Consider the following 26,422-nt stretch of genomic DNA (forward strand, 5'->3'; position numbering starts at 1 on the left):
ATTTTGAAAGTAGTAGATCAGGTATTAATATATTTGATAGATCAATACAGATTTTCTGGGCTGATCAAAATTTGGGAGGCCTGATATTTATAAATTCTGCTGATCAAATGCCTTGTTTCTTCTACATCCAGTTATGTGGGATAAATCTGGGTTTTGTGATTGAGGGTCAGTCTCAAGGAGAAAATAAGGTAGAAAAAGGTTTTCTGCTTTGGTGTTATTCCTCCAGCCTTTTCCCCCACCAACCTGTTTGTTCATGCATAGGCGCCTGGGTCTCCTGTTTGTTGATGGAAGTGCAGGGCAACTGTATTCCAGTGGGCTCTTCCCAGACCATCCCAGACCTTGACCCATGATTTAAGGTGGTAAATAACCCCCAACCCTAACCTCCAGACCACCCCCTACACAGGATAATAAACCTGACTGTATGTAAGTGACTTTGATCATTATCAGTCCTTTTCATGTCTGTATTATTCGTTCCCATGGCTATGCAATAGCAAAGGCGTATTTTTCAAGCTGTTTTTTCACTGGAGAGAAAAAGAATTGAAAAGGGGAGAGGGAAGGTTTTATTTATTTGATTACATTAAAAGGTAGTAAGTGTTTTGGCTAATATGATTTAACACTTATACTAATTATGTTTTTTTAAATTACAGTTCTGGTATATATCATACAAATCAAAATGTTATACAACCAAAAGTAACCCCCTCTTTATCTTCTGGTGACACATATTAAGTCCCTGCCTGTTCTGATCGTTAGGTAATATGAGGTTAAAAGAGCTGAAGGCATTAGGTGAGAACCCGTAAGTGGGGCAGAACAAGAGAAGCAGCAGATGCATTTGTCTGGGATCGTGGGCCGTGAGGGGAGGAAGTGTCTCCAGCTGACGAATTATAAGGGAGCCCACACTTGAGATGGGGGCCTGTGGACCACACTCAATGAACTCAGCACATTTTCTGCTCTCAATTTTGCGTTTCATCTGAGAATTGTGTATACATTTACTTCTGAGTGTGTTATGGTAACACTTGGACGTCTCAGTGGAATTACAGTTTCTATCATTCAAGGGAACCTGCTGTTTATTATTTAGATAAATTTAAGGCATTTACTCTTCCTCAGTTGAGACACAGAAGATCATTTCTTTGCTTTGACCCTTACTGATTTTTTTTTTTCAATTAGAGACAATGTGAAAGGAATTTGTTAAAGGTCAAATAAGATAAATACATAAAAAGCAACTGGATGGAAGTTTGTCCAGGAATGGTAAAAAGTGGCGAAGCAACCTTAATTGCAACCCACAGCTCACCATTGGTGATACTATAAGTCCCTAGCTCTTCAGGACTGAGAGTTACCCAGATGTCTTTTTTAAAAATAACTTTATTGAAGTATAATCAACATACAAAGTCTGTACATATTTAAAGTATACAACTTGATGAGTTTGGAGATAAGTGTAAACCTGTGAAACTATCACCAGGATCAATGCCGTAAACATATCCATTGTCTCCAAAAGTCTCTTCCCACCCTTTTTATTTTTTTTTTGTTATTAAAAACACAGCGTAAGATCCACCTTCTTAGCAGATTTTTAAATATACAACATTGTTAACTATAGGCACCATGCTGTACAGTCAGTCTCTAGGATTTATTTATCATGTATAACTGAAATTTTGTAGCCTCTTTAAAGCCAGTGAAAAACTCTACTGTGCTACAGCAGAGCAGGCTAGACTGTACTGGCTTAATTGCAACAAGAAAACAAAAGAAATAGCTTTTCCCTTCACCTTGAATATTTATTCGTGTAAGATGAAAAAAGCTAACAAGACTGTTTTCCTTTTCTCTGGGGCTTTTTAGTAAATGATGATATGATAATAGCATGGGTTGCATATATCATCAGTAATTAGAAGAATACATTTTCCACGGAATCCCCAACCACTCTGTTTGCTGAGGTATAGGTACAGCAGGCAGCAGGGACATGAGACAGGCCAGGGAGTGTCCAGAGGCAGCGAGGAGAAGGACAGGAAGAAAGAGGATGGATGAAGCATGTGGTCTGTGGTCCTGAACTAGAGGGCTATTAGAAGGAACAAGGTAGTGGGGGAGCTACATAGCCATTTAATAGATATTTAATGAGATGCATGAATGAATGAACAACTATAATGAACTTCACTTGTGTGCCTATAGACCAAATATTCTTATTAAAGTTTTGGTAACTGGTAAATCCATTACCGAGAGGAATGCAGCTTTGAGGGTGGTGAGTTTAGCACAAGGTGGCAGCTCCAAGCTTGAATCCCCTTCACTGTGAATTAGCAGATGATTAGCAGAATCATCTTCTTAGAACAGGGGTCAAGACTACAGCGTGGAGGGATGGCCAGATTTGGCCCTTACCCTCTTTTTAAAATAATGGTTTGTACATTTTTTAAATGGTTAACTTTTAAATCATCCTAGAAATAACTATATAATATCCTCAGTGTTGCCTCTTGGCCCACAAAGCTGAAAAATATTTACTATCTGGCCCTTAATAGAAAAGAAAGTTGGCCAACCCTTCTTCAGACTGCTCCAGGAAATATTATCAGTATGAATATTGATAATTTTTGTTTTTATTGACAGTAATATTGAGTAATCTTTATCATTCACAACCAATCTAAGAGAATGAGATCCATTTTTTTAACCTCTGTTATGATTTTCTTTCACTGATATAGGCAATTCTCCTAAATTATTCATGTTTTTGTCAGTGTAACTTTATTCAATACATATTTATTAAATGCATCTGAGATAGTTAAGGGCTGTGTGATACAGAGAGACAAACGTGATTCATTTCTGCTCCCCAGGAGTCTGTGGTATAATAAGGAAGAAATTCTCATAAATATGTGATAGAAAGAATAGAGCCACAGGAGACGTTGAATAAAGACCTATCACTTCTAAGAGCTGGGACTGTCACTGCTATGCAGGGAGACTTTCTATCTCTGTACAGGCCTGTGGTCTAACTTTTCCATTTTGTAAAATGAGAGCCTGATGAGGATTCATGTTTATTATTTAATTGGCTTAAGATTTATAACTAGTTCTAAGATATTATTGGATGTCCTGCCATATTGGAAATCAAGTGAACTGAGAGTGCCTTTTACTATAGTGATTACAGCTCCTAGAGAAATCTTTGCCCTCTGTTTTGTTTGGTGTCTGTAGTAGGACTTGACCAGCAAAGGATTTATGAATAATTCAGTCTAGAGAACTTTCCAGATTGCATCCAATAGTGGCATTCCAGACATTCAGATATTGACTCGATCTTATACATTTGAATAATGCATTTTAAAAAATATATATATGGTCGGGTCACTCATTCCTTGGCCACTGTTTGGGCACAGGGTGCCTTCAACTCTGGTTCCCTCCTGCTAGTATGCTGGGTCCAAGGTAATAACCACTGGATTCTAGGAACGACTGTAATGCGAACATTTCTAGAAACTGCTAAAGCTAACTCATGCACGCAATTAACTCTTTTTAGATGAGAAATACACATGTGTGTCTTCATTTTCAGATTTCCCATTATGGTTTTGATCCTTTAAAGAGACTTCGTCCTTGCTCTCTAAGTCATCTCCTGTAGAATCTAAATCATCATTGAATAAAACAAGTTGTTTACATGGGTCCTTTAATAAAGGCTGACCTCCTGAGTGGCTTAAAGCTCACTGGCTCTCAGTTCCAATGTTGATGTTTCTCTTATCATTGTGGGTTTTCCTTCTTGATGTCCTTCATGGACTAAGCAGGAAAAGCTCACCTTTCTGCTGTGACAAGATACAGTAAATATCCTGACAAAGAGAACTAATAAGAACCTGCTGTATAAAAAAATAAATAAAATAAAATTCAAAAATTCAAAAAAGAAAAAAACAGAATGACTACATTTTAATAAAAAACACTGTTGGGCCTCTGTGTCGAGAAAATTGGGATCATTATAACACAAATGTTTTACCAGTATGGGTACCCCCATCAGACTTTATACCACAATATCAACCATGAGGTTTGCTGAATTTTCAAGGCTTTCCCAGGACCTGTCAGACCTTTATGGAATTAATCCTTCACATATTCAGCAGTTTCCACAAGATGAATGCTTCATTTCTCATGAATCATAATAAAACAGCCTGTGCTTTGTTGGCAGAGTGACCTCTGCAGTCTTTTATTTTCAAGAGAAAAGATTAGACTTTCTCTCTATTTCATGGATAACGAAGGTGGGTTGTTGGTCTCTTGGCACCTTCAGTACCTGCACCTCTTTGTGCTCTCATATAAGTCTGTGATAAACTGATCACAGCATGATTATAGCAGATCTCTTCATATAACAAATTTTCTCCTAAATTTGAGGGTAATTTTTGTAAGTAGCAAAGTTAATATGTGTGAACTCATAGACTTTTATAACAAGAGAGCTGAAGACACCTAGAAGTCATGCAGTCCGACTCCTTGTTTCATTGTTGAGGACATCGGCTCCCAGGGGTGTAGCCCATACTCAGAGGAGCTAGTGAGTGACAGAGTTAGGGGAAGTACTCAGGTCTCCTGACCCCTTGTGCTGAGAGCTTTGTTTTGCAAGTGTGCCTTTTCTGCATATAAATTATGTAAATTGCTCTATTGATCTACTTGGACTCATCCTGGACTCTTTTCTTTTCTCAACAATCCATATCTAATCCCTCAGCAGCCCCACTGACTCTACCTTTAAAAATGGATCCTGAATCTGACCATTTCTTATCAAGTCACATCATGTCTCACCTGGACTATGGCACTAGCCTCCCAACTGGTTTCCCTTCTTCTTCCAATGACCCCTATTCTCAAAACAGCAACCGGGATGATTCTTTTAAAAGAAGATTTCTCAACCTCAGCACAATTGACATTTTGGACTGGATAATTCTGTCCTCTGAAGGGTTGTTCTGTGCATTGTAGGATGGGTAGCAGCAGCCCTGGTCGCTTCCCACTACATGCAAGTAGCACCCTTCCCAATTGTTACAACCAAAAGTGTCTCCAGTGTCCTGGCTGGGGGATGGGAGTGTCTTTCCCTATTCAAAACTACTGTTTTTATAACGTAAGTTGGACCTTTGCACTGTCTTGAAAACTCTCCACTTGGTTTCCACCTTTGTCAGTGTTAAAGCAAAGTTCTTTTGCTTGTCTACCAGGTCTTACACGTATCCCTGTGACCTCTTGGTCTTGTGTCCCCACAGATTTCTTCCCCTAGATACCTATTCTTCGCCTGTTATGGATTGGATATTTGTGCCCCTCCCACCGCCCCCGCCCTGGCAAATTCTTATGTTGAAGCCCTAACTCCTGGTGTATATTTAGAGATGGAACCTTTGGGTTTAGTTGGGGGCCTCATGACGGGATTAGAGTCCTTGCAAGAAGAGGAAGAGAGATCAGGATATAACCTCTCTCTCTCTCTCTCTCTCTCTCATATTATTACAAATACGTGGAAAAAATAGCAAATTACTATGAATCAAAAAGTGAATCATTTCTTACAAGGAAATGCATATAAATTTCAACAGTGGCTGTCACCAGGTGAAGCAGGATTATGAGCAAGTATTATGACATTTGGTTTTATGTTTATATGTTCTTATCTGTGTATAGTAAATATGGGCAACTTGATTAATAATAAGGTTCTGAAAGTTGGTTGGTCTCTTAACAATACCTGGCATTCCAATGCTTGTCCACTTTTCACTGCCATCTGGATGGAGAGATTCCTATGCACTAGATACCCATTACCTGGTACTTTTTCTAAATACTCTGAAAAACCTTTCTCAGTGTTCCAGTTGACAGCTGTGCATTCATAAAAAGCAGTCCATCCCCCTACTGATGAAAAACACAAGGGAGGAGAAAGCCAGCTTACATTTTACCAAAATGAGGCAGGGGATAAAGGTTCAAACCCAGGGCAGATTAAGCAGCGCATCGAAGTTTCTCTTTTAAGTGTTAATTTTGCATGAGGCCTAGGGAATGATAACCTAGAAGTCAGACTGTGTTACCTGTTGAGCTGAAAAATAATCCCATTACAATTTGCCCAGTATCACACAGCAAAATCAAGCTGTGGTTTAGAGATTCAGCTCTTGAAGCAGCAAAGAGATGAGAAAGCTACTCCCCCACTCTACCTTGGCCCTTATCATTTTTCTTTACCATTGGATTTAGCCAGCGGACACTCAGACAGTTGCCTGGGGCACACACTTCTTGCCCTATAAAAACCTCAGATCTCTCTGCAAAGCCTCCACTGCTTTGTGGAAGATGCCACGTGCTCAGAATGTGTGATGGGGAGGCTCTGTGTGGGACCATGGCTTCTTGAACTTCACATCCTATATTTATATTTCTGAATTTTGCTCCCTGTCTTGTAAAGGGAAGAGAAAAAGAAGGATTGCTGTGTTAAGAACAAAACAGATTCAGCAACCTTTCTACCTGTATATTTGATGGTACTGGACTAGGTCAGCAAGTGTCCTGACACTAAAATCACTTTTCCTGATTCAGTCATGGTAATTTTCCAAGAGTTCACTCTTGGTAGATACGTCAGAACTGAGAAGGGTAGTATGAATTCATATACTATTTGCTTACTTTTGCGATGGCCTCAGGGAAATAATTTCATGGGGGATAAAATTGCCAGATAAAATACAGTATGGCCAGTTAAGTTTGAAATTTGAATAAATAACAAAAAATGTCAGCATAATTATGTCCTATGCAATATTTATTTAATATCAGCATTTATTATCTTAAGCACGTATATACTAAAATGTTATTTGTTGTTTATCTGAAATTCAAGTGTAACTGATATCTTTAATTTTTATTGGCTAAATCTAGAGATGCTAATGGGGGAGAAACTGGAACTATCCTTTAAAATTTTTCATTTCATCCATTGCTTCCCTACATTTTTTGGTACGCGGGCCTCTCACTGTTGTGGCCTCTCCCATTGCGGAGCACAGGCTCCGGACGCGCAGGCTCAGCGGCCATGGCTCACGGGTCCAGCTGCTCCGCGGCGTGTGGGATCTTCCCAGACCGGGGCACGAACCCATGTGCCCTGCATCGGCAGGCAGACTCTCAACCACTGCGCCACCAGGGAAGCCCTGTTTCCCTACATTTTAATGATACTTAATAAATTCCCATAGTAAAATGCACTCGTGTTTCTTCCTGTTAAGTCTTTGCCTTATTGAAATTCAGTAATAAATGCCATAAAACCTCATTCATTTCTGATTTCCGTTTGTTGTAATAAAAACTTGAAGTCGAATGGCTTGAACATAGTCTCTCTGAAGGGCTGGAATGCACACAATCCTTTAAAGATATGACCACATCTTCTGACAAGTATTTTTACCATGTCTCTTATTGTAGTCGAAAAAAAGCACTGATACTTCACAGAAACCGCTGTGGTCATTGGTTCTGGCTTTGGTTAGATACACTTTCTCACTCTGGGCTGGCTGAAGTTAATGTTTTGCATTAATATGAAGCATATAAAGTATACCTCCAAGGTTCTAGCAGAATGAGTGCTAATATAGTTTTGCCCATCTGGAGACTTAACTGGTCTGAGGGGCAGGTCACCCAGGCAAGTGTTTAGAGTTCCAGTATTTTTAAATGCTGTAATTATACTGTGGAGCTAAAAGGTAATGAAAGAAATGTAATCTGATAAAGAATAATATATTTTCCAAAACTTCTTTTGCAAGAGGATTATAGCTATCGCAGCTGATTAAAAGAAATCTTTTGACAGCTCCTTGTGTGAACAACCAAGAATGTTCCAAAGAACATTCTAAATGTTCAATTGACTATAGAATTTTTTTTTTTTTCCTTAATCCAGTATGGCCATTTGGTGTCCAGAGTGCTGGTAACAAAAGAAAGGTGAGGTGTCGTCACCAATAGCCCTCTTTCTTAGCCTTTTCCCTACTTTTTTTTCAGCCTCTCAAAGAGAACTATACAACAAATATTAATAAAATATGTGTTGGGCTTCCCTGGTGGTGCAGTGGTTGAGAGTCCGCCTGCCGATGCAGGGGACATGGGTTCGTGCCCCAGTCTGGGAAGATCCCACAAGCCGCTGAGCGGCTGGGCCCGTGAGCCATGGCTGCAGAGCCTGTGCGTCTGGAGCCTGCAGCGGTGAGAGGCCCGAGTACCGCAAAAAAAAAAAAAAGAGTGTTGAAATGGTATTCAGTTATTCGCATTCCTGGATCATCCTGGTAACTTCATCTTTCTACTTAGAATTGACCATATTGCACAAATGCACCAAATATGGAACATTATAACAAGATAGTTCAAAAAACACAAGGATCCCCAAGCTGTAGGGATCCCCAAACTTCCCCAGCTGGAAGTTTTGGAGAAGCAGTTCTCAAGCTTTAGTGAATGTGAGAATTTCCTGGAAGGCTAATTAAAGCACACATTGTGGGACTCTGCCCCATTGTTGCTGACCAATTGCACGTGTCTGGGGTGTAGACTGAGATCGTGCATTTGTAACAGGTTCCCAGGTGGTGTTGCTTTTCCAGGTCTGGGGACCTTAGTTTAAGAACCACTGTGTCAGATTTATAATCTGATATCCTAAACCAAGTAATGTTCACATTAATTAGGGGACCTGTTAATTCATGGGTTTCTGTTTTGTTTTTTAAATCCCCTCCCCCATCACATAGCCTCACAGACATTATAAGCTTTTGCTAGGGCTGATTCCAGAGTGGCAGCTGCACATGTAAGTGATGTTTGATTAATTGAAAATGGATTATATTCCATCACCCATAGAATAGTTTTAATTTCTTTCAATGGAGGTCTCTTTCTTTATCTTAACACAAGAGAAACAGATGCAGTAGAATATATTTCTAAGAAAAGATAATAATGGCAGAACTTTCTGGGTTGATTCCATGAATTTGGGGATCCACAGACTCTCCAGGCGTCCCAAAGTAAAAGTTTTCATCATTTGAAAGAGACAAAATTATGCAGAGTAAGTTCTATGGGGATTTGTATGACATTTTCTAATCTTAAAATCTTTTAGGAGCTTCTTTTTACATTCATGCTACTTTTCATAAATTTCCTTTTTAGCTTTTATTGCTTTAAGCAGAAGCTCTAAAACATTGGACTTGGAAAGGAGTTTCTGACTTCATAGGGAATTATTTTTCACACTTAGCAATGTTTAATATTGTAGATGAAATGTCATACCTTAAAAATCCATTCTAAGTCTGCCTCTGTGACTGGTCTTTGAAATTAACAAGAATATGATAAGGAGAGCAAGCACAAAGGGACTTAATCTTATAGAAACATTTTTACTATTTGCTTGATCATTTTGGTGAGTTTCTAAAACACACTGAGGATCTTCTCTATCTCTAGGTGCTCAATTAATATAAATCTGGAATATCCCTAGGAGTGTTTCTCCTATGCTTATTTATGTTTGACAAAACTAAAGCAAATAGATGTTAATATTTCTCCTTTGGGTCACCTCTTAAGAGTAGGCCTTCCTCTATATTTTCATTAGGAAAACATTAAAGGTTTTGCTGTGTTCGTATCTACTTATGAACTACCATCTTTCAGAAGAAGAAGAAGAAAAAGAATAATGTCTAAGGAAAATATGATACTCTATTTTTCTTGGACCAACACAGATAAGAAACAATACCAGTTAGTTAAATGCATATATGGCTCTTTGCCTAAATCCTAGACGAAGAAGATTTAGGAATCTTCCCAAGACAAAATTTGGAGAGAGAGAGGGCTGAGACTCACTTATTCTTATCATGAACTCTGGTGTCAGACTCACTCATACAAATTTCTTACTGGATGGGATTTTGGTATTCTCAAGTACATTTCTCTAAATATAATTACCTTATGTAATTTTATAGCAGGCCAAAAGGATTGCTTCTATGAAGCAAGACTGAGAAATGTTACTGTTTGAGGGTTCAACAGAATGACCATGGGCATCTTAAAAATAAAACCAAACCAAAACAAAGGGAAAACTTCTCCTGTTGGCTTTCTTCTGGATGAAATTCTCACCATTGTTATTCTAATGTAAAATCCTCTGTAAAATTGTAAAGTAGGTAGTTTCATTTTGACTCTTCCAAAGCATTCTTCTATTGCTTTCTGATTAAATCTTTCACCCATTTCCTAGGCGACCTGTATCCTCATGGAGCTCTGCCCAAATTCCAGCCACTATTTTTTGAGCCACAAGTTCCAAATGTTATTTGTACTTCTTTGCTTTCTTTAGTTTTATCATCTTTCTTTCTCTGCTCCTACATTAAATCAGTGTAGTTGATTTCACATTGAATTTTAGATGAAACAATTTGATATAATTATTTTATAAGATATGATACACTGGTAGGCCCATCCCTCCAAGGGGAACTAGTACTCTAAGAGAAGAGGGAGGAGGATAGCCTAGATTGAAGTCAGTGTAATTATCAGTGAGACATTTCTTAGGCCTGTGTATACTCTCCAAGGGGGTGGAGGCAGCTTGCCCCTACCATGAGCTAAAACTTTGAAACCAGGACCATTGGAGACATACCTCTTATTTCTCAACAGATTATATTTGCTTGGGTCCATGCCCATCTTTTCTAAAAATGAAATAACTAATGCAAGTTACTTCAAGCAGCGAGACACCTTTATTCCAGAGTCACACGTTCAAAATATAATTGTGAAAAGGAGCACAAAAGCTCACATTGCCAGCAAACTGCAAGGGTAGTTGTACTGAAGAAATGTTAATCTTTATTTAACTTTCCCAAATTATGTATTCACAGTGCTGAAAACTGTCATAACCTTCTTCTTTCAGATTAAGTGGATTATTTATTTGTGATAATGGGCACATATGCTCATTAACATGGTGTCATAAACAGCTGTGTGAAATATACTGTGTGTTCTGTGACATAAATAAGGTGTTCAACATGAGGTGGTTGTTTAAAATATAGGCCCCAGGAAGAACAAAAAAGCAATCAGTGCTTTTTAATATAGTTGCCTGGTCTTGAATTCTTTTCTGCCTTATTAATGCTACTTGTATGGCAATTGCAGGTATTACTCTAGTGAAATATCTTGACATTTAAGGACATTAGAACTTCTTTCTACTTTCTCATCCTTGGTGTATCTCTAGCTAGCTGTTCACTGTTAGCAGCTCAGTAAGCTTAGAGCAGCGTTCATTTGATGGATGTCTTCAACCCATCCTAATTCTGAAAGTTCCCAAACTGGATATTGAATTTAGAGATCATGAAGTTCAACACCCTCATTTCACAGAAGGAGCTGAGCTTCTGAAGATTTAAAAGGCTTGTTTGAGTCCCAGATCTTTAAATAGTAAAGCCAGGACCAAGGGCTAATTATCCAGACTTCTGATGTGATGTACTTTCCACTAGAGGGGTGGGCAGTAAAAATTAGGCTGGCTACACCAAAACAGTCTGACGGGAGGAGGGCCTTATTGGACAATGAGAGGGTGAGGCTGTATCTTTTGGGATTTTTACCATTATAATTTACGGTAGACACGATGCTCACTGTTATTTTACAATTTATAATAATTTGAGCAAACTTCCAGCTGCTTTCTTTGGGTAAATGACCTAGTTGGATGAAATGAGTGTATGACAATGAATGATGGGCAAATGTCAACAAAAACAATAAAGTAACAGACTTATTTTGAATATAAGGTTTAGAAAAATTGGGTTTGTGGGAACATGGCAGATAACACCATGGAGAAACGGTGAGAAGCTGTTCTGCTTTATCTTGAAAGTGGAGTATACAAAGCTAGAAATGAGTCTGTCCATTGGTGCTAGTATGGGTCAATCCTTTATTATAAGAGTACTGATTATAAGCAATTTAGATGCCTGCCTTTTAAATAATAGAAAACTGGAACATTTTCACCAAGTATAACAAAAATTGTTCCCATCACAGAAAAATTAAGGAAGCTAATGAAGTTGAGATTGTTATCCTGGAAGATTGAAGCCAAACATAACTTAGGGGAGGGAGTATTTTTAAAGAAATTAAATGTGTTCCTCTCCTCCGCACTGTTACACAGGGTGATTCAGGAGAAAAATGGGATTAAATGGAAGCAAGAAAATTCAGTTAGGACTCTAAGAATGATTCAATATTGAAAGCAAGGGATATTGTAGAATCCCTAGGCCCAGAAATCATTGAAAATGAAATTTAAAGTAATTGAACTTGAGTGATTTAGGTATACACCTGTCTGAGCAAAGGGTGAGCCCCATGACCTCCTGAGACCTCATCAAAGTCTTTGATTCAACAACCAAATATTCTGCCAAATGCTGTGATGCCAGCCCTGAAAAGAATGTACTTAAACTAACTGTACGTGTTTTACCTCCTCCAGATTCTTAAACAACCTTCTATTCTTTCTGTTGATTTCTTATGTTCATAGATGTTTATGAGAAAAAATCCAACTATAATATTCACCTAGACTTCCTGGCTCGTGAGCAACATTTGGATGGAAATTGAGACACATCACGGGTTTGTGACTTTAGGTGGTAGCTTTATTGACTTGCTTCTGCAAGTGGCATCTCTTACCTATTTAAAACACACCTGAGCTTTGTTCTAAATAACTTGTCCCACCCAGTTTGGAGCTGGTTTTTTGTTATTATTGTTAATGAAATACTGTCTCTGAGTGGATTTCTTTTTAAATTTATTGGATACTAAACTCAGAATGCAGAGATAGAAATAGCACCCTAAATCTTAGCTACCCCACTACTAACCGTGGCTACTTTATTTATTTATTTAAAATATATATTTATTTATTTTTGGCTGCGTTGGGTCTTTGTTGCTGTGTGCGGGCTTTCTCTAGTTGCGGCAATTGGGAGCTACTCTTTGTTGCGGTCCATAGCCTTCTCATTGTGGTGGTTCTCTTCTTGCGGAGCACAGGCTCTAGGCGCACGGGCTTCAGCAGTTGTGGCATGTGGGCTCAGTAGTTGTGTCTCATTGGCCCTAGAGCGCAGGCTCAGTAGTTGTGGCGCACAGGTTTAGTTGCTCCGCGGCATGTGGGATCTTCCCGGACCAGAGCTTGAATCCGTGTCCCCTGCATTGGTGGGTGGATTCTTAACCACTGTGCCGCCAGGGAAGTCCCACCATGGCTACTTTGGAAAATATTAGTCTATTCTGTCTAAATTTTCAAGTGTTGATTGATACGTGATGGTGGCCATGTCTAGATTTCTATAAATTCTTAATTTTTTATATTATTACTTTTGGGACCAATAGTTTCATTAATTGTGGTTACCTCAGTTGGACACTTTTTCACTTCTTTAACACAACATCCTTGATTTTAAGTTTCATTTCGCCTTGGACATTATTCAAAGCCCCCAGGTGTTTTGGAAAAGTTTTGTGAAGAAAAGGCAGGGGATTGACTCCTTAGATCTATTTGAATAAGTGAACATATTTCCCTGTACTTTCATGTTCCAGGTTTCCAGATTAAGTCTTTCACATCACTGCGCTTCCTGTCGGAACCTTCTGATGCCGTCACGATGCGGGGAGGAAATGTCCTCCTGAACTGCTCTGCAGAGTCTGACAGAGGAGCTCCAGTTATCAAGTGGAAGAAAGATGGCATCCACCTTGCCTTGGGGATGGACGAAAGGAAGCAGCAACTTCCAAATGGCTCTCTGTTGATACAAAACATACTTCACTCCAGGCACCATAAGCCAGATGAGGGACTCTACCAATGTGAGGCATCTTTAGGAGATTCTGGGTCAATTATTAGTCGGACAGCAAAAGTTGCAGTGGCAGGTAAGTGGATTTTTCCTTCTCCTCCTCTTCCTTCTCCATCTCTTCTTCTACTCCTTTTTTTTTTTTCTTTTTGAGATTAAAAAAAACCCCTAATATTTGTAAAAACAACGTATATTTTTTAAGAAAAAGGAAAAAATGTAAAAACATGTATGTTTATTTCCTCACAGGCTTGATTGACTTTTTGCCTAAATTAGCTTGGAAAACAATAGAAGAATCTCAACAATTAACATAACATGATGAGATTTTCCAAAACAAAATTTGGTTCAAGTTGACCCACTACTTATGTGTAAGGAAGGAGTTTTCATTAATAGAAAAATATTAGAAAAATAATTTCCTAATTAATTCCGTCTTACAGCCTCACTAATGATGAAAATTTGCAGTGTGTGTGTGTGTGTGTGTGTGTGTGTGTGCTTGTTTATTTGTTTGGGTTGTTTTTTTTTTGCCTTTAGAGCAGTGGATTTTATTTTAATTATAATGGCTATAACATATAAATCTCTAAATGAAAAATAAAAATTTGAATAGTGCTTCCAAATATCTTTATGCTTGGTAATGTATTGACTCAATAACCGAATAATAAGATGAAAAGTTTTTCTTTTTATATATATTTTGAAGTGGTGCAGACGCTGAAAGAAACAGTATTGAATGTTCTGGAATCCATGGATATTGCTCTTTTTTGCCCCACTTATTTTGGTTAGAGGGTAGCTCATGATTATTTCTTTTCAGAGGTAGACCTGTAGGAAGAAGAATTAAATTTTCCTCATTTCTGTAATGATTCAGCTAAAAGTTGGGCTTTGACTTTGTTTTTTCATCTTTTTCTGTTGTTTAATTTTGATATTGGTCACAAAACAAGGCAAATGGATCCAACCTGAAAAAAATTTAGGCCTTCAGATAGGTAAACAGGTTTGAAGGGCTCCTTTCAAACTTAATCTTCAGTTCTATTCACTTGAATGAATAGGCCGTAATGTAGTCAGTTGATATGGGTTTCCTTCCCCAGGGTCCATGTAGTCTGTATACAGGAAGACTGATGAGAATGAGGACTCATTTTCAGCCATGACATTTACTAGGACAATCAGGCAGGACCACCCCACCCCTTGTACTCTTCTAGTAAAGATGCGATAAAGTTGAAATCTGAAAAAAGGGATTTTGTCAGATTATGATATAAAAAATTAGATCTCATAGATAAGCGATCAGTCCATAAATTCAACTTCCTGCCACTCTTTTATGGCTTCTTTTCCCCACCAAGGACTCTCTTTCATATTTCAGTTAAACAAGACTATTCTAGAGCAAAGATGTCCTGGCAATACAGTGGTCAGCCATCTTGGTTTAACCTGGACTGACCTGCTTTTAGCACTTGAAAGTACTGGTCCTGAGAACCCCTCAGTCCCATGTAAAACCAGAATAGTTGGTCAACCTACCTAGTGGAACCTTCCACCTTCTCTAGCAACGCTAGACTGAAGCATGGGTGCAGAGCGTCTCCTTCACTCAGGACACACATGAGGTGGCACCTGATCAGGAAAACCAAGGCTATCAGCCACCTGGGATCTCTGAGTGATGGGTGTCTGAAATGTGATTGACGAGCGTAAAGTGTGGAGAGAACTGAAATTCTATGTTAATGATGATTGATTAAAAAAGAAAAGTGGAGCAAGTGTTGAGGGTTAAGGTAAAAACTGCTTTCCTGGAATGCTCCAAATGAAGCAGAAAGGGTACAGTCTGATTTCCCGCATTTGAGAATTTCTGGACGCTCACATCCCATCCGTCACTTGCCCACAGTACAACGTAGCTCTGCTGATTTGAGTGAATCAGGCTGGTACTTTGATGCCTGTTCCAAAAGGCACACACATATGTGTGCTGTTAATGAAAATGTCCTGGTAAGTTGTGGTTTCTGTTTCCTGTGATCTAGATTCACTTTTACATGCTCTGTTTCAATGGTGAGATGAAGAATAATCCCTTCCCTGTGAGATATCAAAATAAAGTGGCTTCTTCTTTTGACTTTCGTATTCTGTACAAGGATAGGCTGGCAGATTCAGTCACTGAGTTACAATTTAATATTAGATTGTATCATTTCAAGGCAATGAGGCTTATTCACAGCCTTTTAAACACTTACCTTGCTGTTTGGCAACACAGCATATGTCAGTGTTATGTCTGCTGAGGTTAAGATTGCCAAACCACTGGAATGCACAAGGGGCATATATCTTCCCTGTAATAAAGACCACGGGCCTGATTTAATCTCATTTTTAAAACGTTAGCAGTCAGTAAACCAGCCACTCCTAGAAGGTAACAGGCAGCTTTTCTTTGGATGAGAAAAAAAAAAGAAAAATCTGTTCTCTACCCTCAGGTGCTGTGTAGAGCCCATTTAATAGAATGCTTCTCTTCCATTTTTGCTTTCTCAAAGTGTCTTGATAAAAAGAAATGTGGCAAATGAAATCGGTCCTTAATCAGTCAGCTTATTTCATGCAATGATCTTGCCATACACCATTCATTCTATTTTCTAAGAACTTCTCAAGTGCTCTTTAAGCCCTGAGTACATGCTTAGCTGGAGAGGGAGAGAGAGTAGGAAAGGGAAATGAGGGGCTACCAGCCCATTCAACATCTTGTTAAAAATCTCAGTGTTACGGCCTACCGACTGTCAGTATTTCTGGGAATTGTGAGTTCTATCAATAAGGAACACCTGGGTTGTTAAATCTCTATTTGAAAGCAACTTGGCCAGTACTGGCTGAAACTTGGGCATTGTATTTGTATCCAATTAGCTCTAATCTAAAATGGTACAGTATTTATCTGCATCGTGTACCTCTATTTAGCATTTCTAGATGGAGAACAGCTTGAAGAGAGGAGCACAGCCAGACTTTGTTTATATAACTTCTCCTACCACCCTCTCCACTCAGTACCTAGAAAATCATCAGACGTGTTTAGTAGTTTTTCAGTAGATACTTGTTTTACCAATGAAGATGTGGGGCTTTCTGCCGTCTATGGAGAGTTTCTGGCCAATGTTCTCTTCTTCCTTCTCTTCCTCATCCACTTCTTCATTATTGACCTTGATGTGATTAGTTAAATTTACCTATGTGTGTCCCTACTCCTTTTTTTTTTTTTTTTTTTTTTTTTGCGGTACGCGGACCTCTCATCGTTGTGGCCTCTCCCGTTGCGGAGCACAGGCTCCGGACGCGCAGGCTCAGCGGCCTTGGCTCACGGGCCCAGCCGCTCCGCGGCATGTGGGATCTTCCCGGACTGGGGCACGAACCCGTGTCCCCTGCATCGGCAGGCGGACCCTCAACCACTGTGCCACCAGGGAAGCCCTGTGTCCCTACTCTTGATGGGCAGAGTTGGAATAATTTGATTTATATCTCAATAGTCTACAAATTCATTAACTATTAGAAGATGGACTGTGCTGGAATATTCATGCTACGTGAAAAAAATAAAAGGCATGTGTCAGTTCCTTATTTCTTCCTATAACATCAAGATGAGTTTGCATCTGGCCAAGCACGTCTTCCCTCTGCCAGATGTCACCAGCTATCTGAGCCTGTATTCTCTTCCATAAAACAGACATAATAATAATCTACCTCCTAAGGCTGTGCTGGCTTTCAAATAACATCTAGGATGTAAAGCCATAGTGCAGAGTAGATTCTTATTCAATAGCAGCAGTAGTATAAATAGACTTAATAATGGTTATTGTGTTATTACAATTATTACTACTAGGAAATGACAACTTTCAATATTCCCATGTGGTGGTACAAAAAATTTGGGGGGGAAGGAGGTAAATATAGGCTGCAAATCCTGAGCCATAAATATTATCGTCCTAGATCAGATATCTGCCTTTGCAATCCATAATTACAAACTGGCAAGACTGAATTGAGTTTTCAAGTGGTTGAATCTCTCTGCAGTTTGTTGGCCAGCAATGCCAAAATGAGTTTAACTACAAAATTCATTTTTCAAAAGTTGATCTATTTTGTCAGTGGAGCCAGTATAATTTGTACTGGGTCTAGACCAAGCAATAACTGCTGTCATTTTGGAAAAAAGATGCTGGGCAATCTTCTCAACCAAGCCTCCTTGATGCCCTTCCAACTGAAAAAGAGTCACCTAGGCTGGGTCTACAGGAGTTATTTGGTCTAGATTGGGAGTTTAAATAATGCTGATGTGTAAGAAAACCAGATCACTACAGAGCTCCTCCAAATAATCATGAAAGAGTCATCTTATTCATTTTCCCTGATTACACCACCACCACACATCCACCATCCAACACACCCACCTACCCACATGACTACTTGCCCATCTACTTCTCCTGCAGGGCTCTTAGAAGCCCAGTTGCAACCTAAGTGCTTCCTCTGCTTGTATTCACACTCTTGGGGCTGGAAGGTGGCCAGCCTCTCCTCCCTCATGTGAAGCAACACTGACTGCAGGATACATTACAGAGCATTTGTGTCCAGGTAGATTCTCTTTGTTGTTAATTTTAAGCATTTATGTCTTGAATATTAAAACCATTGACTTGCTTTTTTTATAGTCCTTTGCTCTTCGCACAGTATGTCCATACACATTATCTCATAATGCTCAAAAAAGCCCAGTGATATAGATACCCAAAATGACAGAGAACAAACTGAAAAGAGGTAGGTGGCTTTCTACAGGCAGAGACTAGAACTCAGATTGTCTAACTCTGGCACACACTTATTCCCTTATCATTTTGCTTCTCAGTCTAAGGACTAGGTTTAAGGATACTGCGAATAGTTTCCCACTTAGTCATTTATTTTTAATCATTCAGACTCTCCAAAATAGAAACTAAGGGGAAAATTATAGTAGATTTCTTTTATCCATTTATTGCCTTGAAAATATCAACTTCTTATGGGTATAGGGGTTCAGAAGAGGCCTCCCCAAGATGTGCTACTTTGGAATGTGGATTATTTTGCGCTAAAAGCAATGGAGATCCTAGGGGCTCAAGAGAAACTACTGTCTGTCCCTTAATAACCTAGAAGAATTTAAATTGGGGATTTTTCCCAGAAAAAGAGTTATTGCCAGAGATACACTTTATCTAAGTGGCCCCATCTATATGGCAGGACAAATACCTAATTACTAAATGTCTGCTCTTCTTTATATTGTCCTGTGAGTGACCCTCCTGTCCTGGGAAGCCCCGGCCTGTATCCCACTCCTTAGCTCAGAACAGCATATATACCTCGTTTTGGTTTTCTGTCTTTGAACCTCTCACATATGTGGGTTCTCTTACACCCTCATATATGTGGGATTCCTGTACGTATGAAATTAAATGTGGTATTCTGTTAATCTGTCTTACGTCAATTTAATTCTTAGACCAGTCAGAAGAACCTAGAAGGGTAAAGGAAAGATTTTTCCTTCCCAACATGGGGAAACACTGTGATTTGGATGTTTTCTTCTAAGATAAGATTTTGCTAGCACAGCTGTGCGTTAAATAATGACACAAGATCAATCTCTCCTGAAATGTGGAGAACATGTGATTTTTAAAATCAGCTTATAAATAGTCTTTCTAGGGGCAAGATTTTGGTTACCTTTTATCTTTGTAAGTGGTTTTATAATTCAGGTCGAATTTGCATTTTTTTTTCTTGAAAATCAAGAAAATAAAAGGCCAACTAAATTGCATTTACTTGTGTTGTTATTTCATTCAGGAGCATTTTTTTTTACTTCCTTATTACAATAGATGTTTCAAGATGCAAATTGTAGCACTCTGCTTTTAAATAACACAGGCATTATAATTAAAATTCCCCTGAGTTTAAAAAAAAATAATTAGTTACTTGAGGAGTAGTTTCAATGAATTCCCTTCCAGAATGCCTCCAATTTAAATGAGTTATGAAATAATTAGTGAAAGCATATTATGGTGAGAGAAGCTAGAATTGCTTCAGCAGAATGGAGCATTTTGTGAAATGATAACTTGACCTTTACGTTTTTACTTAAAAGGAAACAGAAAAAGGAGCTTGTCTTAAGAGAAGGAAGAATAAACTACATTGCCTCGGGCCACCCAAATGTTATAGAAAGGAAATAGCAAGAAAAAGTGCTCATATTCCTTTCCTCTACAAGAACAAATATAAGAATCTTGCCTAGAAGGTCAAGTTCATCCAGTGAAGCAGTTTGGAAAATGCATCCCAGTGCTCTTGAATGCTCTCAGAATTCTATTTTGGGGAAGTTTCAGCTACAGAGCAAAGTTTTACATTTTATACTGAGAGGGATATTGTTTATTTTCAGACTGGTGAGCAGTAAAATCCATTGTTCTGACTCCATAATTCTTAATGGTCTTAATTATCCTCATTTAGCTAAGTGTTCTTTTGTTTTGTGGTTAAAGCACCAGAAAGAAAGAAAATTTAAGGAAGGATTGTGGTGTTATAAGTAATTGTTGTATGTGTGCTAATCTTATAATTTTCTTTTAGTTTTATTGCCAAATAAAACTGGGATAATCACCAATATTGCCCAGTGCCTACTTACCCACATACTCCCACACCCTCAACTTAAATAATGGCATTTTAAAGAGTAGGTTTTTAGTTGCCTCCTTCCTAAGTCAATTAACTCTGCAGTAAAATTAAAATAGAAATATATTCCTGAATAAAATATGCAGAGTAGAAAGACATCGTCTGCATTATAAAAATTACAAAAGAAAACTTGACAGGGCTTTTTATAGTAGAAACATCAACAAAATAACTTTAAAAAATCTTCCAACCTTTCACTGCCTTTTCTTTATTATGAATTCTAATTCACATGACAGTGGAAATAGTAATTATTCATTCTAAAATTCAGTATCTTAAGAGCACTGTTCTTTTATTCAACTGTTAAGCTAGCTACAGTGTGATTTTTGCTGGTGCTGTAATAAAAATGAAGGGGTAATATCTAAAATAGTAATACTATTTAGTAATACTAATAGTAAAACAGTACAGTGGTAGTGTTTTAACCAAAAACTCTTTTGAATTCTAGAAGACCCCCTTGGAATACAAGAGATTTTTTTTTGTTTTTTGGGTTTTTTTTTTTTATCAATGTCAGGCTAACAAAGACTTAAATCAGAGGAAGTAAAGTAGATAGATCAAGTGGTATAACTGTAAATCTCTGATAAAATTATGATTGATAATAAATTTAATAGAGCATTTTACTTTTATGAACCTATCACTGGTACTGATTTTTTTCTATTGTTTTTTATGTCCATGCTAAAATTTATTATTTAAATTTAGTAAAGATCTACAACTTAAGATATTTATACTAGATACAAGTCTTTCTACAAAGTAAGGAAATATTCAAGCTTAAGAATGTTCTAGAAACTAAGTTAGAAGAAATCATGGAAAATCTCAGTGTATATAGTCTCTAAACTATCTTAAACTTTTCTTGTCAGGATCCATATTTAGAGATGAGAGTACTGAATACCTCGGTGAAAGCATCTCCCTTTAAGAAGGTATTGCTTTTTTTTTTTTTTTTTTTGCGGTACGCGGGCCTCTCACTGCTGTGGCCTCTTCCGTTGCGGAGCACAGGCTCCGGACGCTCAGGCTCAGCAGCCATGGCTCACGGGCCCAGCCGGTCCGCGGCATGTGGGATCTTCCCGGACCGGGGCACGACCCCGTGTCCCCTGCCTCGGCAGGCAGACTCTCAACCACTGCGCCACCCGGGAAGCCCCAGGTATTGCTTTTTAATAGTCTACTTTTATATTTATAAGCTATATCTATATATTCTATAATAAGCAGTCTAGTCCACTGGTCATTTCTCCTATAATTGTTAAATATATCTATTATTCGGTAGAGATGAGAATTAGAATAAGTCAGTAAGTTGATTTCTAGTGACTAGGCAGCCATTGGAATATAAGAAGGAGCAACATATTCTTAGTGTTGCAAATAACTTGTTTTGGACCTTGAATTATGAGTTTAGCATGGAACAACAACAATAAAACCATGATAAATATTTTTGATAGCAAATAAATAATCACAGTAAATCTCAAAACCCAAATATATCTACTCATTTCACAATATACTGGGAATACACACACACACACACACACACACACATATACACATATACATATGTGCACACACACACACACACATATATACACATATACATATGCACACACATACTAAAATAGTACAATATGATATAGTATCTTCAAAGCTGCCACTCTCAGATCTACAGCTGAAAGTTCTTTGGAGACTTTCTATTAAAAGACAAAACATATTGCCTTAGTCCCAGAGGTCAGAGTGTTTTAAACTGAAAGGCAGATTGGGAAAACTTCCCAAAGCATCTGAGAAGCAGCCCTTTTTTTGTGAGAAGCAACACATAATTCAGACAGGTCCTTAACTAGGACTTGTCTCTAAATGCCACTCAGGTACAGAGGCATCTGCTCTGACTGAGCCATATAGAGCTGTGGGACTGTGATATTGTGATTCACAAGGAGAAATTTATATTTGGTCTTTATCCCACTAATGGCACAGAGTTTCTAAAGCCTTCTGAATTTCCTAAGTGACTAGAGTGATAAGGGTGTCTTTTGTTATGTGAATGAGGTGACTTCTGAACCCCATCTAAGGATAGGGGCTCGTTGCCAGGGGAACCAACCCTGCCAGTGATGAGAAGCCTGGAACTTTCAGTCTTACCCCCATGGGCTCTGGTAGGGGAGAGGGTCTGGAGGTTGAATCAATCACTGATGTCCATGATTTAATCAATCCTGCCTATGTAATGAAGCCTCCATAAAAATCCAAAAGGAGAAGGGTCCAAGAGAATCTAGGCTGGTGAACAGGTGGAGGTGCTGGGCTAATGGTGCCTTTGGTCTCATGGGTTCCACACCCTTTCCTCATACCTTGCCATGTGCATCTCTTCTATCTGGCTGTTTCTGAGTTATGTCCTTTTATAATAAGCTGGTGATCTAGTAAGTAAAATGTTTCTCTAAGTTCTGTGAACCACTCTAGCAAATTAATTGAGCCCAGGGAGGAGGTCATCAGGAACCTCTGGTTTATAGCCAGTTGGTCAGAAGCACAGGTAACAACCTGGGCTCGTGACTGGCATCTGAAGTGGACGGACAGGGAGACAGTCTTGTAGGACTGAACCCTTAACCTGTGGAATCTGATGCTGTCTCCAGGCAGATAGATAGGTGTCAGGATCGAGTTGAATTGTAAGGACACCCACTGATGTCCAGAGAAATGCTGGTGGTGTGGGAAATCACCTTCACACACACGCATTGGAATTAGGTTCAGGAACCCAAAAGAGCTGCTCTAACTTCTAGAGGATGATGAAGTCCGACGGTTATATGCCTAACTCAGAATCTAGTGAGCTCAGGTCAGTGTGATTGTATGTAAATAAATCAATAGATATTGGTACAGGTAGGGGATGTGTGTGTGTAAGAGAGTCTGTGTTCTATCATCTCCCATCAGGATCTTTAAACAATTCAATTTACACTGTCTACATTCTGACCTAGGTTACCCAGAGATATTTAGACATAAATACAGAGCATGCACATACACCCTTCCATTTAGATGAATCTTCTTAGCTAAGCCTCTATGTCCTGTTAGAAAACAAAATTCAGCTGAGGAAATTTAAAGATCTAATTGGTTTTACTAAATGATTCATGAATCAAGCAACATTCCATCTAGCAGATAGGAGCTCCAAGGAGCTGAACAAAATAAGAGGCTTTATAGGCAGAAGCAGAGGAAAAAGGAAATTTCTAGCAAAGAGTGGATTGTTTCAGACAAGGTTGTCTTCCTTTGGAGGAAGTTGGGGTCTTTTAGGCAGATTATCTTACTAGTGCTGACCAAGTAATTCAGACTGACTTGTTAAATGTGTGTGGCTTAGCACAAGAGACTCCATTTTGGGCCTGTTTCTTGCTGTTGTCTTCTTTAAAAATAGTTTTAAATCTCTTGATGAACAGCACAGTCATAAAATCTGTTTGATTTATAATCCCTCTATACTGTTCTGTTATACACATTGCTACAAATTTTATTTTATAGAAAAATATATTTATCCTTTTTATTGTAACCCAAAGCTTTACTACCCTTAAAAGGACTGTTCATGAGGTTTCGTTTGCTGAGGTTTTTTTACCTGGAACATTTCACCAGCTAGGAATCTATTTAAGAAAATGTTTTAAAGATTAATAAAATCTATATAGCTTCAACATTAAGTTTCAGTGCTGGTTGATTTTATTGGATTGAATTTTTGTGGTTCCTCTCGCAAAGAGAAAATTTCTCCAAAGGCTGGAATATGACGTAAAAAATAATTAGTGTTTCTTTGATCTAATCATTGTTTCCAGGGGCATCCTTTGGGTCCCACAGTGCATTGGGTACTTTATGAGCGAATGTGTGGCTATTTCTTTAAGGTTATTTCCAGTTGAGTGTCAGTTCAGGAGGTGCCTTGGTTTGGAAGATGCAGTTGCAGATAAAGTAAATGTCCCCTTTAATCCTCTTCACCCCAAATGCATACATATTGTATAGATGTGGGATTTTTTTGTTTTTATTAAGAAATAGTTAACATACCATAAAATTAACCCTTTGAAAGTATGTAGTTCACTCATTATTAGTACATTCATCACTACTTTCTAACCCTATAATATTTTTATCATTTCCATTCCCCTCTCCCCTCAGACCCTGGCAACCACTAACCTACTGTCTGTCTGCATTGTTTATTTATTTATTTTTTTTGCGGTATGAGGGCCTCTCACTGTTGCGGCCTCTCCCGTTGCGGAGCACAGGCTCCGGACGCGCAGGCTCAGCGGCCATGGCTCACGGGCCCAGCCGCTCCGCGGCATGTGGGATCTTCCCAGACCGGGGCATGAACCCGTGTCCCCTGCATCGGCAGGTGGACTCTCAACCGCTGCGCCACCAGGGAAGCCCTGCATTGTTTATTTTTAACATAAACAAGATTATCTGATTATCCTTTAAATAGTCGCTTGTTTTTTCACTTAATGATATAGCTTAATGCTTTTCTATATTTGTTCTTACAGATCAGCCTCATATTTTTTAATTCTCCGTAGTATTTTTTGGTTTACCATTTGTATATTGATGGATATTTGGTTTGTTTCTATTTTTTTCACTTTTGTTAATAGTGCCCTTATGGATAGTCTTGTATTTAGTGGATACTCTTCTGTGCGTATTTTTGACAAGTTCTCTAGGACGTGTACCTAGCAATATAATCTCTGAGTCAAAGAGTATCAGCATTTTAGTAGATACTGTAGATTCAAGAACATTCTGTTAGCCTGGACCTAAACATCGGAGGTCAGCATGTGTTTTACTGCCACTGACTGAGCAAATAGAACTGGCTTCTCCTTAGCTTGTAAATATCACTGAAATCTATTGCTTACTCCAATGAGTAGTGGTGACTTAACACTGTTAATTAACAGTTACAAGTGTTTGCCTCACTTAAAAAAAAAAATAGAGACTCTTATATACAGCATTATAGAAGAATACATCTCATTTGAGTCCTAGGATTTCCCTGTGCTGATAGGTGTCTCTCCTGCTTTGTGTGAAAGGAGTCTTCTAGTGGGTGTCATTTCATGAAAATGACTTGGGGTTGGGGCCTCTTTTAGGTCCAAAATGGCATTTGGTCATATCAGTGCACCACAGAAAAACGGGAACTCTTTCCGGGGGCCTAAAGACCCTTCAGAGTCTGGCCCCTGAGTGTGCCTTTAGCCCAATCTATAATCCTGTCCACACTCTTCCCTTCAGTTTTTATAGCAGTTTCCTAGACATGCATATTCTGGTGCTCATGGCTTTGCATACTTTATTCTCTGTGTCTTCTTTTCATCCATTATGCTCTCTTGCACTTTTTTTTTTTTTTAATGAGACTGGATTCATGCAGTCCATCTTTAGGAATCTTGACCTGGTCCCTCAGGCTAGGAAAGTTTCCATCCTCCTTGTACTCACAGTAAACTGGGCTTCCCCCCATTAAAGCATGGAACATGTCACACTATGTCCTTATAAAATACACACACACACAGACATACACACAACTCCTCCACTGGTCAATGACTTCATGAAGACAGATCATGTTATATCTTCTCAACTTCTCTAGGTGGGCAAACTCTTTAGAACCTGGTTAGTTATATGGCATAGCATGGTAGTCAGATGCATGAGCTTCAGAGCCAGACAGATTTGGATCCTATCTCTATCCATATTCACTAGTTCTGTAAACTTGGGCTCTCTGTGGAAATGTTCTGGGCCTACTTTGCTGTTCTTAAAATGGGCCTGCTTGGGCTTCCCTGGTGGCGCAGTGGTTGAGAGTCCGCCTGCCGATGCAGGGGACACGGGTTCATGCCCCGGTCCGGGAAGATCCTACATGCCGCGGAGCGGCTGCGCCCGTGAGCCATGGCCGCTGAGCCTGCGCGTCCAGAGCCTGTGCTCCGCAATGGGAGAGGCCACAACAGTGAGAGGCCTGCCTACCACAAGAAAAAAAAAAAAAAAAAATGGGCCTGCCTTATAAGGTTGCTGTGAATATAATCAAGAAGTGCTTAGACTTACTAAGGGCTTAATGAATGAAGTTTTGTTAGAGATAGAGAACGGCAGTACTCTTGAAGATTCCTTGAATACCCTGCAGCAAATGGGAAGAGAGAAACCCCACGAAGAAGGCCTCTTTTCCTGTGTGGGATGCATGTCTGCATGCTCCCTGACTATCTGACCTGTTTCTCACCCAGGGTCTTGCTTTCCCACATCCAGATGAGCTCTGTGCAAACATGTCAGGTTTTATGTGCCTGTTTAAAGCTCTTAGTACCAATACTTTGGGATTGATATTCCTTCCTGGAGTAAAATAATGACTACACTGGAAAGTACTTGGATAATACTCATGGTTTTGATTTTGTTCTTTGATGATATCAGAACACAACATCTCTTAATTGTCACTTAGCAAA

General features: G+C 38.9%; 1 protein-coding gene across 1 annotated transcript in view; it reads left to right on the forward strand.

Annotated features, from left to right (window-relative positions):
* DCC (DCC netrin 1 receptor) overlaps positions 1-26,422 on the forward strand; it is a 1,168,069-nt gene that overhangs the window by 385,545 nt on the left and 756,102 nt on the right. The window contains exon 2 of the mRNA XM_060310806.1: positions 13,297-13,617. Coding sequence (XP_060166789.1) covers positions 13,297-13,617 — 321 coding nt within the window. The remainder of the gene's footprint in view (positions 1-13,296; positions 13,618-26,422) is intronic.

This window comes from Globicephala melas, chromosome 13, assembly GCF_963455315.2.
Source record: "Globicephala melas chromosome 13, mGloMel1.2, whole genome shotgun sequence".
Classification (NCBI taxonomy): Eukaryota; Metazoa; Chordata; class Mammalia; order Artiodactyla; family Delphinidae; genus Globicephala; species Globicephala melas.